This window comes from Pelophylax lessonae (genome assembly GCF_965119305.1).
Source record: "Pelophylax lessonae genome assembly, chromosome: 9".
In the NCBI taxonomy this organism is placed as follows: domain Eukaryota; kingdom Metazoa; phylum Chordata; class Amphibia; order Anura; family Ranidae; genus Pelophylax; species Pelophylax lessonae.
The window spans coordinates 19432500-19450769 of record NC_138776.1 but is presented as its reverse complement, the minus strand read 5'-3'; the positions used below and the strand labels follow the sequence as shown (position 1 = coordinate 19450769).

At 47.1% G+C, this 18270-nt stretch overlaps 1 protein-coding gene across 1 annotated transcript in view; it reads right to left on the bottom strand.

Moving 5' to 3' along the window:
- Window positions 1–17899, bottom strand: part of GOLGA7B (golgin A7 family member B) — an 82384-nt gene extending 64485 nt beyond the window's left edge. The window contains exon 1 of the mRNA XM_082269114.1: window positions 17610–17899. Within this exon, the coding sequence (XP_082125240.1) occupies window positions 17610–17618 (9 nt within the window). The 5' untranslated portion in view covers window positions 17619–17899. The remainder of the gene's footprint in view (window positions 1–17609) is intronic.
- Between the last annotated feature and the right edge of the window lie 371 nt (window positions 17900–18270).

The window sequence follows — 18270 nt, the reverse complement described above, 5'->3', positions numbered from 1 at the left end:
CCTGTAGATAAACAACATCTGACAGAAAGAGATATTACTGCTCTTCTGCTCAAGGCAACGGCTTCAACATTAACCATCATGTATGAGAACACTACTCTATGCTCAGGATCTCGCTAAACATGCGCTGGGCTTAATGGGGACCCGTCACCGAGCAAAGAGCGATTTGACATGAAGCTTTTCACCGATTTCCCTTCCGCTATCCGGATTTATCATCCCGTTTATATCTACCCCGACTGTAACCATTTATTATTACTTTGTATTTAGGCCTTCAATCTCCACGCGGCTTTCTGTTCTAGAGATATACATTTAAAGTAGTAGGTCTTCACGTTTATATATATATATATATACACATACATACATACATACACACACACACACATATACATATATACATACATATACACACACATATACACACATACTTACATACATGCATATACACACTATATATATATATATATATACACACACACACACACACACACACACACACACACACACACACACACACATATATATATATATATATACACACACATACATACATACATATATATACACACACACATATAATTATTATTTTTTTTATTATTATATGTACACTATATTACCAAAAGTATTGGGACGCCTGCCTTTACACGCACATTAATTTTAATGGCACCCCAGTCTTGGTCTGTAGGGTTCAATATTGAGTTGGCCCACCCTTTGCAGCTATAACAGCTTCAACTCTTCTGGGAAGGCTGTCCACAAGGTTTAGGAGTGTGTCTATGGGAATGTTTGACCATTCTTACAGAACGCACTCGCAGTCTCCACTCTAATTCATCCCAAAGTTGTTCTATCAGGTTGAGGTCAGGACTCTGTGCAGACCAGTCAACTTCCTCCACCTCAAACTCACTCATCCATGTCTTTATGGACCTTGCTTTTTTCACTGGTGTGCAGTCATGTTGGAACAGGAAGGGGCCATCCCCAAACTGTTCCCACAAAGTTGGGAGCATGAAATTGTCCAAAATATCTTAGTATGCTCCATTCAACCCCAACCCCTGAAAAACAACCCCACACCATAATCCCTCTTCCACCAAATGATTTGGACCAGTGCACAAAGCAAGGTCCATAAAGACATGGATGAGCGAGTTTGGGGTGGAGGAACTTGACTGGCCTGCACAGAGTCCTGACCTCAACCCGATAGAACACCTTTGGGATGATTTAGAGTGGAGATTGCGAGCCAGGCTTTGCCCAACATCAGCCCCTGAGTAAGGTATCACCGCAAACATCAGCTCATGGGCAGTAATTCTAGCACCAGACCTCCTCTGTAAATCTAAAGTGGTAACCTGTAAAGGCTTTTAAAGCATTACCTATGAACAGGAAATTTGACGTCATTTATCGCCGTTGCATAGGCACGCGCAATTTTAAAGCATGACATGTTTCGTATCTGTTTGCTCTGCGTAACATCATCTTTTATTTTTTATAAAAACAACGGGTTGTGTGGTATTTTTTTGCAGTAAAATTAAAAAAAGGTTTATTTTTTCCCCCAATAAATTGCATTTGAAAAACCGCTGCGCAAATACCGCGTGACATAAAAAATTGCAACACCCATCAATTTATTTTCCAGGGCCTCTGCTAAAAATGTATAAAATGCTTGGGGGTTAGAAGTAATTTTCTAGCAAAAAAAAAAAAAAAAATACTGATTTTTCCATGTAAACAAAAGTGTCAGAAATAGGCCTGGAGGTCAAGTGGATATGGGGCACATACAGTGCCTTGCAAAAGTATTCGGCCCCCTTGAACTTTGCGACCTTTTGCCACATTTCAGGCTTCAAACATAAAGATATAAAACTGTAATGTTTTGTGAAGAATCAACAGCAAGTGGGACACAATCATGAAGTGGAATGAAATTTATTGGATATTTCAAACTTTGTTAAATAAAAAACTGATAAATTGGGCGTGCAAAATTATTCAGCCCCTTTACTTTCAGTGCAGCAAACTCTCTCCAGAAGTTCAGTGAGGATCTCTGAATGATCCAATGTTGATCTAAATGACTAATGATGATAAATAGAATCCACCTGTGTGTAATCAAGTCTCTGTATAAATGCACCTGCACTGTGATAGTCTCAGAGGTCCGTTTAAAGCGCAGAGAGCATCATGAAGAACAAGGAACACACCAGGCAGGTCCAAGATCCTGTTGTGGAGAAGTTTAAAGCCGGATTTGGATACAAAAAGATTTCCCAAGCTTTAAACATCCCAAGGAGCACTGTGCAAGCGATAATATTGAAATGGAAGGAGTATCAGACCACTGCAAATCTACGAAGACCTGGCCGTCCCTCTAAACTTTCAGCTCATACAAGGAGAAGACTGATCAGAGATGCAGCCAAGAGGCCCATGATCACTCTGGATGAACTGCAGAGATCTACAGCTGAGGTGGGAGACTCTGTCCATAGGACAACAATCAGTCGTATACTGCACAAATCTGGCCTTTATGGAAGAGTGGCAAGAAGAAAGCCATTTCTTAAAGATATCCATAAAAAGTGTCGTTTAAAGTTTGCCACAAGCCACCTGGGAGACACCAAACATGTGGAAGAAGGTGCTCTGCTCAGATGAAACCAAAATCGAACAATGCAAAACGTCATGTTTGGCGTAAAAGCAACACAGCTCATCACCCTGAACACATCATCCCCACTGTCAAACATGGTGGTGGCAGCATCATGGTTTGGGCCTGCTTTTCTTCAGCAGGGACAGGGAAGATGGTTAAAATTGATGGGAAGATGGATGGAGCCAAATACAGGACCATTCTGGAAGAAAACCTGATGGAGTCTGCAAAAGACCTGAGACTGGGACGGAGATTTGTCTTCCAACAAGACAATGATCCAAAACATAAAGCAAAATCTACAATGGAATGGTTCACAAATAAACACATCCAGGTGTTAGAATGGCCAAGTCAAAGCCCAGACCTGAATCCAATCGAGAATCTGTGGAAAGAACTGAAAACTGCTGTTCACAAACGCTCTCCATCCAACCTCACTGAGCTCGAGCTGTTTTGCAAGGAGGAATGGGCAAACATTTCAGTCTCTCGATGTGCAAAACTAATAGAGACATACCCCAAGCGACTTATCGCAGCAAAAGGTGGCGCTACAAAGTATTAAGTTAAGGGGGCTGAATAATTTTGCACGCCCAATTTTTCAGTTTTTTTATTTGTTAAAAAAGTTTGAAATATCCAATAAATTTCGTTCCACTTCATGATTGTGTCCCACTTGTTGTTGATTCCTAACAAAAAATTACAGTTTTATATCTTTATGTTTGAAGCCTGAAATGTGGCAAAAGGTTGCAAAGTTCAAGGGGGCCGAATACTTTTGCAAGGCACTGTACCTAGCCACTTACATGATGCTATCATTTTAGGGCTTGCCACCCAATTTTGATGCCTACGTATGTTACCTTCCGTGTGTTCTTTTACATTTTCTGTAAATAAAATATATAACTTTTATACAAATATATTTCTTCATTGCTTCAATAGCAGTGGGCCATTGTTGAAGACCTCTAAAGTCCCATTGGGGGTTTTTTCCCTCTTTGTTCTATATTCCGGGATGTGGTCTCACCAGTAAACTCCCTATTCCTCCAACCAACCCTTTCTTCATGCAGTTCAGTGCGGCACATTTTTGGCAAGGAGCAGAGGACTTCTTTTTCGTCTTTCTCTCACATAGGACAGATCATTTCATGAAAGGCTAGGTTCACACTACCGTATGTAGGAATTTGCACAAGATATGGTGTTTTCCCAATACGCTGCCATTTGGAAAACATGCAGCAGTGCCAATAATTAATTATTGCCATTAGTTAATGACACAGCCATGCAAACACCTACGTTTTTGCTTGCTACGAACTGTATGGTGCTGCATTCGGTGCTGCATTCGGTGCAGTGCATTTTTGTAAAAGGAGTCAGGGACTTCTTTTCTGTATTTCTCGTGCGTAGGACAACCCATTGAAATAAATGGGCTACCCTACACCCAACACAAGGTGCATAAAACACAAGTCGCACTTATATAGTATGTAAACGCGCGCTCAGTGGCACCTGTAGGTATTTACCAAGCCTTAGGTCATGCATCCATTAGGAACAACAGAACGTAGACTTTTATTGGAGGAACTAATATGAATGGCTGAACATTCTCTCTATATTTCCATCAGTTCCACACATCAGTCTACATTCAGCTTCATTAGGTAGAGCTGTTGAGTAGCTCTTGTCCTATAGGGGGGGACCACCCCACCCCTCCCCACTACTCAAATTACCTCTCTTACCATAGAGAATATTACCGGATTACCAACATCTCGATCCAGCTGACAGCAGGAAAAAATAAGCTGCAGCTTTAGAAATGGAAAATCCCTGCGTAGATGACAAACAAGACGAGCACTTTCCAATTGTACTCTGCGCTTTCAGACGGCGCTACTTGGGTTGTAGCTGACATAGTGGGAATAGTTTGAGATATCCTTCTCATGTTCATATGAATAAATTTCACCTAATCCAATTTTTTGTAAAAGTTAAAAAAAAAAAAAAAACTATTGATAGGTCAATCATCCCCAATGAATGTCTGTATGAGTATGACATATGGTATAAGTATGGTGGGGATAGGAGTATGACATATTTTAGGAGTATGGTGGAGACATCAGCAGGGACATGAGTATGGCATATGGTAGGCGTATAATGGGGAAAATGGCAGGGACACGAGTATGGCATGAGTATGGTGGGGACATCAGCAGGGACAGGAGTATGACATATGGTATAAGTATGGTGGGGATAGGAGTATGACATATGGTATGAGTATGGTGGGGATAGGAGTATGACATATGGTATGAGTATGGTGGGGATAGGAGTATAACATATTTTAGGAGTATGGTGGAGACATCAGCAGGGACATGAGTATGGCATATGGTAGGCGTATAATGGGGAAAATGGCAGGGACACGAGTATGGCATGAGTATGGTGGGGACATCAGCAGGGACAGGACTATGGCATATTGTAGGAGTATGGTGGGGACATCAGCAGAAAAAGGAGTATGGGATATGGTAAAAGTATGGTGGGGACGTCTGCAGGGACAAGAGTATGGCATATGGTAGAAGTATGATGGGCACATGAATTTGACATATGGTATGAGTATGATGGGGACATCAGCAGAGACATGAGTATGGCGGGGACATCAGCAGGGAAATGCATATGGCATATGGTAAGAGTATAGTGGGGATATCAGCAAGGACATGAGTATGATATATGGTATGCGTATGGTGGAGATATCAGCAGGGGTAGGAGTATGACATGTGAGGCATATGTATGACATATAGTATGAGTATGGTGGGCACATGAGTATGACATATGGTTGAGTATGGTGGGGACACCAGCAGTGACAGGAGTAGAACATATGGTATGAGTAGGGTGGAGATATCAGCAGAGGGATGAGTATGACATATGGTACGAGTAAGGTGGGGACATGATATGAGTTTGGTGGAGATATCAGCAGAGGCATGAGTTGGACATATGGTATGAGTATGGTGGGCACATGAGTTGGACATAAGGTATGAGTATGGTGGGGACATCAGGAGGGACAGGAGTATGACATATGGTATGAGTATGGTGGAGATATCGGCAGAGGCATGAGTATGACATATGGTATGAGTATGGTGGGCACATGAGTATGACATATGGTATGAGTATGGTGGGCACATGAGTATGACATATGGTATGAGTATGGTGGGCACATGAGTTGGACATATGGTACGAGTATGGTGGGGACATCAGGAGGGACAGGAGTATGACATATGGTATAAGTATGGTGGAGATATCAGCAGAGGCATGAGTTGGACATATGGTATGAGTATGGTGGGCACATGAGTAGGACATATGGTATGAGTAAGGTGGGCACACGAGTTGGACATATGGTATGAGTATGGTGGGCACATGAGTTGGACATATGGTATGAGTATGGTGGGCACATGAGTTGGACATATGGTAGGAGTATGGTGGGGACATCAGGAGGGACAGGAGTATGACTTATGGTATAAGTATGGTGGGCACGAGTATGACATATGGTACGATTATGGTGGGCACATGAGTATGACATATACAGTAGTATGAGTATGGTGGGGACATCAGCTGCTCCAGCGACAAGGAATAGTGTGAATGGTTTATGGGGTCTTTAAGGTGCTAACAAAAAAAAAAAAAAAAAAAAGCGTGATGTTTAGGGTGCTCTTACATATAACATACAATGTTTTTATTCTTGTCCATCCGAAAAAATGATCATTAGATCCTTAACATACATAACATTTTTATTAAAATAGAAAAGATTGCTTTGTATTTTGAAGGATCGAATGATCAACGTTTTTAGGCCCCTTTCACATTTGTACGACTTAAAAGTCGCATGATTTTACCGCAATTCTGACGCGAGTTTGACTGGGCTTATAATGTCTTTTCCTCAAAACGCATCAAAATCATGCCAAAAGTAGTGCAGGGACTACTTTAAAGTCGGAGCGACTTCAAGTCGCACAGATATGAATCGGGCTCATTGGAAACAATGGAGAACGACTTGTCATGTGATTTTGCAGTCCCAAATCGCATGACAAGTCGCACAAGTGTGAAAGGGGCCTTAGATAAACAAGAATAAAAACAAATGAAGTTGTAACATTTGTGACATACAGTTGTTACATTGTATGTCCTATATACTGTGACAATGGAAAAAACAAATAAATAAATTTTTCCGTATCCCAGGTTTATACGGATTCAAATATAACCTAAGGCCTCATGCACACACAGACATTTTGAAGCTGTAAGTGGCATTTGCTTTTCAAGCTGCAAAAAAAACCCCAGGGCCTGTGCGTTCTGATGACCAGCGTCAGAGCTGTAAAAAGGTCTGACGCTTCTGAAGGCTGCTTAACGTTCCTGATACAGCGTTAAGCCACGTTATACATTTTTTTTTTAATGTATAAATAAATCTATTGTTTCCTATCGGAGCCCATTGATTTGAATGGAAGTCGCATCACAAGTCAGATCACGATGATCCGGCTTGTGGTGCAACTTGCGCTCTGAGGATCTTGAAGGGGAACTCCACGCCCCCAAAATCCATACCAGACCCTTATCCGAGCATGGAGCCTGGCAGATCAGGAAAGGAGAGGGGACAAGCGAGCGGCCCCACCCCCTCCTGGACCATACCAGGCCCTGCATCCCCCCCACCCCAAAGCAACTTGTCCCCATGTTGATGAAGATTAGGGCCTCTTCCTGACAACCCTGGGTGGTGGTTGTGGGGGTCTGCGGGCAGGGGGCTTATCAGAATCTGGACGCCCCCTGTAACCTGTAAGAAGGGGGCCCCCCCAGATCCCGGACCCCCCATGTGAATGAGTATGGGATACATTATACCCCTACCCATTCCCCCCAAAAAAGGCAGTGTAGTGTAAATAATGACAAGAGACGGTTTTGAGAAGTCCTTTATTAAAAATCTTCCACTGGTCTTCACCCTCCGGTCCTCCGCCGACAATGTCTACCGTGATTATGCCAGCTCTGCTCTTTGCGGCTTCTTATATAGCCATGAGGACGTGGCCACCCGGTGACGTCACACGGAGGCCCCGCCCCTTGTGCCATACTGCATCATCAGCTGATGACACAGGCGGCGGAGTCTCGGGGTGACGTCACCGGGTGCCATGCCCCCATGGCTATATAAGAAGCCGCAGAGAGCGGAGACGGCATAATCATGGGAGACATTGTCAGAGGAGGAACGGAGGGAGAAGACCTGGTAGATATTTTTGATAAAGGACTTCTTAAAACCGTCTCCTGTCATTATTTACACTACACTGCCTTTTTTTTTAGGTGAATAGGTAGGGGTACAATGTACCCCATACTCATTCACATAGGTGGGGGGGTCTGGGATCTGGGTGGCCTTCTTCTTACAGGGGGCTTCCAGATTCCGATAAGCCCCCTGCCCGCAGAACCCCACAATCACCGCCCAGGGTTGTCAGGAAGAGGCCCTTGTCCTCATCAACATGGGGACAAGGTGCTTTGGAGTGGGGGGGTGCAGAGCCCCCCTGCTCCAAAGCACCCACACCCTCATGTTGAGAGCGTGTGGCCTGGTATGGTCCAGGAGGGGGTGGGGCTGCTTTCTTGTCCCATTCCCCTTTCCCGACCTGCCACGTTGCATGCTCAGATAAGAGTCTGGTATGGATTCTGGGGGGGACCCCACACCGTTTTTTTTTTTTCTTGCGTGGGGTTCCCCTATAAATCTATACCAGACCCGAAGAGCCTGGTTTGGAACCTGGGGATCCCCACGCTGTTTTAGTTCCATTTTGGCGTGGAGTTCCCCCCTCAAGATCCTCAGAGCGCAAGTCACAACACAAGTCGGATTATTCTGATCCGACTTGCATGCGACTTCCATTCAAATCAATGGGCTTAAAGCCGTATCAAAGATGGCTCATAGGCAACCAATGATTCTGAATGGAGGCAGAAAAACGCTGCTAAAAGCTAATGTGGCCAAACGTGCAATAACGCCAATGGGAAAAGCCAATAAAAGCAATTTTTAGGCTGCATTCACACCTGAGCGTATCGTTTTCAGGCGTTTTTTTGTGCATTTTTGTAGGTGTTTTTTGGGCGTTTCTCTGGCATTTGTTGGGAGTTTTATAAGCATTTTTTTGGGTGTTTTATAAACATTTTTGGGGCGTTTTTAGCAGGCGTTTGGGTGTAGGTGGTGCTAAAAGGGGTGGAGACCACATGTGTGTTTGAAAAATGCCGGTGAAGCGCCGATAATGGCATTTTAATGCATTCCTATGGGACCAGAACAGCTCTTGATCAGCCCAAAAAGAAGCTTCTGTACTTTTTTGAGCTACAGGCATTTTGCTTCAGGGGACCAAACGCTAAGATGTGAACAGGGGCCATTGAAATGAATGGGATTTTGATTGTTGGGCATTTTGGATTTTCACAGATGAGCGTTTTATGGGCTGAAAAACGCTCAGGTGTGAACGGGGCCTTACAGCTGCTTTTTCCTGGCGTTGGTAGTGGCTCTGAAGCTCGTATTTTTTCTAATTCCCGGTGTGCATGGGGCCTAAAATGTAACCCAAGAGGCAAAACCGGTCTTCTGATGTCTGATGGTCTACCCCTCTCGCTGGAGTTATAGTCTATAAAAGGTGTAAAGAAAAACAGAAAACAATAACTATACAGATCAGCTGTTGGAGAAATGTTGTAAATGCTGAATGAAGACTCCAAGGAATTCTCAACCCCCCCCATCATGGTTTGCATAGTAACAACTATGGGGGATGGGAGCAACACTAGAAACCATCATCATCGCCCATTTCTCCATCAGCTCATCCCCCGCAGTTATTACCTTTTGTATCACTTTGACCCTCGCTTCTAGATTGTAAGCTCTAAGGAGCAGGGCTCTCTGATGCCTCCTGTATTGAATTGTATTGTAACTTTATTGTCTGCCCTCATGTTGTAAAGCGCTGCTGTTGGCGCTATATAAACCTTGTATAAAAATAATAATTATTATTATTTGCAGAGGGGAGGGCAAGCAATAGTAATCCAACTGCTATATCCAACACATCTGATAGATTCTTCTCCTGAGAATTCCCTGATCTGGGATTGGTTCTTAGAATTTCTGGTGTAATTCTCTTGATTGGATTTATTCCATGCTTGAGGTGGTTGCAACAAAAAAAAAAAAAAAAAAAAAAAAAACAATTGCACGCTATCTGTGAAACTTTATTTACACTAACATTCAAATTTTCAGTACAAGCTTTCGGGGTGTTCAAGGTCCAAGCAGTCCACCTTGGGCCAAGCGTTCTGCCTGGACCTTGAAGATAGGGGCTACACCCCAGGAAGCTTGTCCTGAAAATGTGAATGTTAGTGCAAATAAAAGTATCGCAGATCGCACGCAGTTTTTTTTTTTGTTGCAAGTGCACCACGACGGCTGTAACCACCTCTTGGTATAAATCCAACAAAGACAATGACCACTGGACTACATTCCATGTCCCTGTAATTTAGAACGCCCCATAGACAGTGTTATAGAATATAGCTCCAACCAATCCTGCACCACTGGAAAGTCTACAGCTATATCAGCCAATGAAAATGTACACTGGAAACAAAGGAGATCAGAGTGGAAATGATAAAGAATATAATAACTGCGCAAAACAGAATATCAATGTAACAAATATAGATAGAGAAATATGTGACCATTGGAGACCCATTATCTACTAAGACATTCCCCAACTTTCTAAGGCAAACATGTCAAACACAAGACCCAAGGGCTGAATCCGGCCGGCCAGGCCATTCAAAAGTGGTTCCCCCCACCTCACCTGCAGCTGCAGCACCCTCCTCATCTCCACCCCCACCTTGTCTCAGCAGTCGGCAGCAGAGAGGACGACAGAACCCCTCCTCCAGATCCTTCACTCCTCCATGCAGCCACGGAGGGGCTCGTATCTGCGCCTTCTCAGCAGTTGGTAGCAGAGAGAGGGACGGAACTCCTCCTACAGATCCTGCGCCTCTCTGTGCAGCCAGAGCATCCTCCTCATCTCCACCCCCCACCTTGTCTCAGCAGTTGGCCACAGAGAGGAGGACACAACTCCTTCGCCAGATACTGCGCTCTTCAATGCAGCTGCGGAGAGCCTTGAATTTGTCCTCCGTCTCAGCAATCGTTAGCAGAGAGGAGGACAGGACTTGTCCTACAGATCCTGCACCTCTCTGTGCAGCCACAGCAACCCCCCTTGTCTCAGCAGTTGGAACCAAATAGGACAACAGAGCTCCTCCGCCAGATCCTGCCCTCCTCCATGCAGCCTCGGAGAGGCTGGTATTTGCCCCCATCCCAGCAGTCGGTAGCAGAGAGGAGGACAGAACTTCTCCTACAGATCCTGCGCAGCCACAGCACCCCCAAGATCTTGCGCCTCTATCTGCAGCCACAGCACCCCCCTTGTCTCCACTCCCACCATGTCTCAGCAGTCGGCAGCAGAGAGGATGACAGAACTCCTCCGCTAGATCCTGGGCTCCTCCATGCAGATGAAGAGAGGATCGTGTCTGCCCTCTGTCTTAGCAGTCAGCAGCAGAGAGGAGGACAGAATTCCTCCTACAGATCCTACGCCTCTCTGTGCATCCACAGCACCCCCCCTCATCTCCACTCCCACCTTGCACCCTGTCTCAGCAGTCGGCAGTAGAGAGGACAGAACTCCTCCGCCAGATCCTGCACTCCTCTATGCAGCCACAGAGAGGTTCGTATCTGCCCCCAGTCTCAAAGGTCGGTAGCAAAAAAAGAGGACAGAACTCCCCCTCCTGCGCCTCTCTGTCCAGCCACAGCACCCTCTCGTCTCCACCTCCCCTGGTCTCAGCATTCAGCAGACGACTCCAGCCCTCCTCCAGACCCTGCACTTTCTGCCTCCCAGCTCCCCTCCTTCCTGGCAGCAGCTCAAGGTAAGGGGGGTGCACTAAAATGTAATCAGGAGGGCACCTGGAGAGGGGGGGGAGAATCAGGAGGGCACAGTACAGGGGGGCATCAGGAGGGCACAGTAAAGGGGGGGGGTCAGGAGGACACAGTAAAGGGGGGGATCAGAAGGGCACAGTACAGGGGGATTGGGAGGGCAAAGTATGGGGGGGAATCAAAGGGGAGAACAGTAAAGGGGGGGGATCAGGAGGGCACAGTACAGGGGGGATCAGGAGGGCACAGTACAGGGGGGTTCAGGAGAGCACAGAGCACAGTACACTGGGGGGGGGGGGGTCAGGAGGACACAGTAAAGGGGGGATCAGGAGGGCACAATACAGGGGGATTGGGAGGGCAAAGTATGGGGGGGATCAAAGGGGAACAGTAAAGGGGGGGGATCAGGAGGGCACAGTACAGGGGGGGAGGTTCAGGAGAGCACAGTACACTGGGGGGGGGGGGGTCAGGAGGACACAGTAAAGGGGGGATCAGGAGGGCACAATACAGGGGGATTGGGAGGGCAAAGTATGGGGGGGATCAAAGGGGAACAGTAAAGGGGGGGGATCAGGAGGGCACAGTACAGGGGGGGAGGTTCAGGAGAGCACAGTACACTGGGGGGGGGGGGTCAGGAGGACACAGTAAAGGGGGGATCAGGAGGACACATTACAGGGGGATTGGGAGGGCAAAGTATGGGGGGAATCAAAGGGGAACAGTAAAGTGGGGGGATCAGGAGGGCACAGTACAGGGGAGATCAGGAGGGCACAGTACACTGGGGGGGGGGGTCAGAAGGGCACAGTACAAGGAGGAATCAGGGGGGCACGATACAGAAGAAGGGGGAATCAGGAGGGCACAGTACGGGGGATGGAACAGGAGGGCACAGTACAAGGGGGGGGGGATCAGGAGCGCACAGTACAGGGAGATCGGGAGGGCAAAGTATGGGGGGCAATCAGAGGAGAACAGTAAAGGGGGGGATCAGGAGGGCACAGTATGGCCCCATGCACACAGGGCATTTTTGCAGCTGCTGTTAGGAGCGTCAGACGTTTTTTTTTTTGCAGCTGCAAGTGGCATAGGCGTTTAATAGCTGCAAAAAAAAACCGAGGACCAGTGCGTTCTGGAGCTGCAGCATCAAGCTGTAAAAATGTCTGACGCTGCTAAAGGCTGAATAACGTTGCTTAAACAGCGTTAAGCCATGTCATACCTATGGGAGCCTATTGATTTGAATGGAAGGCGCATCGCAAGTCGTATCAGGATGATCCGACTTGCGGTGTGACTTGCACTGTGAGAATCTTGAGGGGGAATTCCAGGCCAAAATGGGAAAAAACATCATGGGGGTCCTCCCCAGTTTCCTTGGCCCTTGGGGTCTGGTATGGATTTTGAGGGGAGCTTCACGCCGAAAAAAATGGCGTGGGGTCCCCCCCAAAATCCATACCAAACCCTTATCCGAGCTCGCTCGTCCCCTCCCCTTTCCTGGCCTGCATGCTCGGATAAGGGTTTGGTATGGATTTTGGGGGGGACCCCACGCCGTTTTCTCAGCATGGGGCTCCCCTCAAAACCTCAAAATCCATACCAGACCCGAAAGGCCTGGTTTGGAACCTGAGGGGTACCCCCACGCGTTTTTTTTTTTTTTCCATTTTGGCCTGGAGTTCCCCCTCAAGATTCTCAGAGCGCAAGTCGTACCGCAAGTCGGATCATCCTGATCCGAATTGCAATGCGCCTTCCGTCCAAATCAATAGGCTCCCATATGGAACCATTGATTTTGAATGGAGGCAGAAAAAACGCTGCTAAAAGCGACTTGGCCAAACGTGCAATAACGCCAATGAAAAAAGCTACTAAAAGCACCTTTTTACAGCTGCTTTTTCCTGGCGTTAGAAGTGGCTCTGCAGCTCGTTTTTTCTGACGCCCCGTGTGCATGGGGACTAAAGGGGGGAATCAGGAGAGAACAGTACAGGGGGGGAATCAGGAGGGCACAGTACAAGGGGGGAATCAGGAGGGCACAGTACAAGGGGGGAATCAGGAGGGCACAGTACAAGGGGGGAATCAGGAGAGAACAGTACAAGGGGGGAATCAGGAGAGAACAGTACAAGGGGGGAATCAGGAGAGAACAGTACAAGGGGGGAATCAGGAGAGAACAGTACAAGGGGGGAATCAGGAGAGAACAGTACAAGGGGGGAATCAGGAGAGAACAGTACAGGGGGGGGGGGAATCAGGAGGGCACAGTACAGGGGGGGGGGGATCAGGAGGGCACAGTACAGGGGGGGGAATCAGGAGGGCACAGTACAGGGGGGGGAATCAGGAGGGCACAGTACAGGGGGGGGAATCAGGAGGGCACAGTACAGGGGGGAATCAGGAGAGAACAGTACAGGGGGGAATCAGGAGAGAACAGTACAGGGGGGAATCAGGAGAGAACAGTACAGGGGGGAATCAGGAGAGAACAGTACAGGGGGGAATCAGGAGAGAACAGTACAGGGGGGAATCAGGAGAGAACAGTACAGGTTCAGGGCCATCCTGGGACAGCTTAGCAAAAAGCACAGGAAATCCAGGACAGTTAGCCAGCATGATGTTATGCAAGATTATCATAGGGCCCCCCAGGCAACTGGGGCCCCTGTGCAGTGCTCAGGGGTGCCCATGCATTAAGATGGCCCTGTCTGTACAAAGCCCTGAGTTGACTGTCAATGCAGGGCTCTCGGCTGTGACTGGACACAGCCAATCAGCAGTTCCCAGCCATGAATTGTTGGCCAGGACTTGCTTACAGGCTCCAACTGTGTACAATCGTAACGGGTGTCGGTGGAGGGAGGGTGGGGCTCTAAACCCGGAAGCAGATAGCAGGAGTACATTGCTTTGCCTGCACAGGCCGCCTGTCCACGGTACATGGTGGGCGGGCGATCCACAAGTGGTGAATAAAAAGTCCATATAATATACTGTAACTGTTTCCAAAAAATAATAAAATGAATAAAATGATAAATAACAACAACAAAACATTGTTTCTAAATAATAAGAATATTATTTTACTGTTTACAAACAACAAATAAAAATAACAGAACAAAATATTTCACTGTTTCCCAAACAATATTAATATGATGATGAGAACAATAATAATAAAAATAATAACAACAACAATCCAAGTATTTTACGGCTTACAAAATAAATATAGTGAGCACAGAACTGTAATAAGAGCACTAAACTGAAAAATAAGACAATACTGAAGGATTCTGTCCCTGTAACATTTCTTGGGGGCCACAAGTGAATTGTTAGCGGATGTTATCATAATTTGTTTTTCAGAGGAGTGTCAGCCTTTATCATCCTCTGCCAGAAAGGCAAGTATAAGAGCCGTCAGCGCCGTGTGTTGGGTTCATGTGTGCGTTACATGCGTTATCTCTGCAAGGGTGTATTTTACACATCTGAAGCGCATAGCCCAAAAAAATCCTGGGAGCATCTCCTGGGGCCCAGCTGTGTGTTTCCCAGACATCAATGAGTGCACTAGAAAAACCTGTAGACCTTTTTTTTTTTTTACTTCTTTTCCTGCCTAGTAACAAGCTTCTCATTGGATAACAACACATGTTAAATAATGCTTGACCTGAAATGTGCACAAAACTCCCTGAAGAACAAGCAGAGACTGACCGAAGAATGTTCAGGGAACGACTAGAGAACGACTGGGGAGCAACCAAGGAATGACTGAGGAACAACCAGACAATGACCAGACAACAACTGAGGAATGACAGGAGAAGGACTGGAGAGCAATAGAGGAATGACCGGACAATGACCAGACAACAACCGAGGAGTGACAGAGGAACGACAACATTATGACTGGACAACAACTGGAGAACGGGAAAGGAACAACTGGAACCAACCGGACAACAGCCGGAGAATGACCGGAGAGCGACCGGACAATGACCAGAGACTGGCCAAGGAACGACCAGAGAATGACCTGACAACAGAGAATGACCGGAGAGCGACTAGACATTTAGAGACTGGCCAAGGAACAATTGGAGAATGACCAGACAACAACCAAAAATGGCCGTGGAACAACTGGAGAGAGACCAGAGAGCGACTGGAGAGCGACCAGAGAATGACTGGAGAGCGACCAGAGAATGACTGGAGAGCGACCAGAGAATGACTGGAGAGCGACCAGAGAATGACTGGAGAGCGACCAGAGAATGACTGGAGAGCGACCAGAGAATGACTGGGGAGCGATCAGAGAATGACTGGGGAGCGATCAGAGAATGACTGGGGAGCGATCAGAGAATGACTGGGGAGCGATCAGAGAATGACTGGGGAGCGATCAGAGAATGACTGGGGAGCGATCAGAGAATGACTGGGGAGCGATCAGAGAATGACTGGGGAGCGATCAGAAAATGACTGGGGAGCGATCAGAAAATGACTGGGGAGCGATCAGAGAATGACTGGGGAGCGATCAGAGAATGACTGGGGAGCGATCAGAAAATGACTGGGGAGCGAGACTGGGGAGCGACCAGAGAATGACTGGGGAGCGACCAGAGAATGACTGGAGAGCGACCAGAGAATGACTGGAGAGCGACCAGAGAATGACTGGGGAGCGATCAGAGAATGACTGGGGAGCGATCAGAGAATGACTGGGGAGCGATCAGAAAATGACTGGGGAGCGATCAGAAAATGACTGGGGAGCGATCAGAGAATGACTGGGGAGCGATCAGAGAATGACTGGGGAGCGATCAGAGAATGACTGGGGAGCGATCAGAAAATGACTGGGGAGCGAGACTGGGGAGCGACCAGAGAATGACTGGGGAGCGACCAGAGAATGACTGGAGAGCGACCAGAGAATGACTGGAGAGCGACCGGGGAAAGACTGGGAAATGACCAGAGAACGACCGGGGAATGACCAGAGAGCGACTGGGGAATGACCAGAGAGCGACCGGGGAATGACCAGAGAGCGACCGGGGAATGACCAAAGAGCGACCGGGGAACGACCAGAGAGCGACCGGGGAACGACCAGAGAGCGACCGGGGAATGACCAGAGAGCGACCGGGGAATGACCAGAGAGCGACCGGGGAAGGACCAGAGAACAACCGGGGAAGGACCAGAGAACAACCGGGGAACGACCAGAGAACAACCGGGGAACGACCAGAGAACAACCCGGGAACGACCAGAGAACAACCGGGGAACGACCAGAGAACAACCGGGGAACGCCCAGAGAACAACCGGGGAACGACCAGAGAACAACCGGGGAACGACCAGAGAACAACCGGGGAACGACCAGAGAACAACCGGGGAACGACCAGAGAACAACCGGGGAACGACCAGAGAACAACCGGGGAACGACCAGAGAATGACTGGGAATGACTGAAGAACGACCAAGTACAACCAGAGAATGAACCAAGAAAGACAGAAGAACGACAAGAGAAAGATTGAGGAACGACCAAAAAAAGACCGAGGAAGGACCAGAGAAAGACCGAGGAAGGACCAGAGAAAGACCGAGGAAGGACCAGAGAAAGACCGAGGAAGGACCAGAGAAAGACAGAGGAAGGACCAGAGAAAGACCGGACAACAACTGGAGAATGACCAGACGTTCATCTCTGTGTGAATGGAGCCTGAAAATGAATGAAGATGTAAAGTACACAACACATCCCCAACTGAATGAGATGATTTCATGGAGTGCCGGGATCTCCCATCATTAGTCACATCACTGAGATCCTCAGTCTATTGATACTGGATATGTGTACAGTATGTACCACCACCAAACCTCACATACTCCATGGTGCCACTGAAACTTCACATAGACATCAATACCCCATATAGACAGCAATACTCCATATAGATAGTAATACCCCATATAGATACCCCACATAAATAGCAATACCCAATATATAGACAACAATACCCTATATAGATACCCCATATAGATAGCAATACCCTATATAGATAGTAATACCCCAAATAAATAGCAATACCCCCATACAGATAGTAATAATCATTATGGATAGTAGTACTCCAATCAGACTTTCATCCTCCATGCAGACAGTGACCTCCTATACATTCTCTATGTACACAGTGACCCTCCATGCAGACATTCACCCCCTATACAATATCTGCATGGAGGGTCACTGTGTACATAGAGAGTGTATAGGAGGTCACTGTCTGCATGGAGGAGCACCGACCATTCACCCCCCATGCACACACAGAGACCCCCCATGCAGTCAGTGATGAATGGGTGTCGGTAGGTCTCACCTCGGCCATGTCCTGTGGGAGGTGTCGGTGGACCGGATGCGGTGTTCCCGGTGAGGATACTTTGTATCAGATGAGAGGATGATAGTCCGGAGCTCCGCCCCCTCACAGCCGGCCGCCCATGTGACCTCCGATACGTCCCTGTCCGGGGTGCTGAACTGCCGCTGTCCCGAGTCCTGATCCGCCACACCGGAGAGATCCGCTCCGTGCACACCGAGACCGGAGAGTGTGTATGTGGGAGGGGCCTGGAGGGCGAGACCGAGAGACAGCCTCCGCCCACTACGGCTACCCACACATCGCCGCATCATACATGCACATCGCCCCTATAGAGATCAATGCTATCATACATAGGGGTCATACAATATATAGAGATACATAGAAATACATATATAGAGATCATACAGTATAGATATATATATATAGAGATCATACAATACATACATAGGGATCATAATAAATACATACATAGGGATCATAATAAATACATACATAGGGATCAAACAAAATATATATATATATATAGAGAGAGAGAGAGAGAGATCATACAATACATACATAGGGATCATACTAAATACATACATAGGGATCAAACAATATATATATATATATAGAGAGAGAGAGAGAGATCATACAATACATACATAGGGATCATACTAAATACATA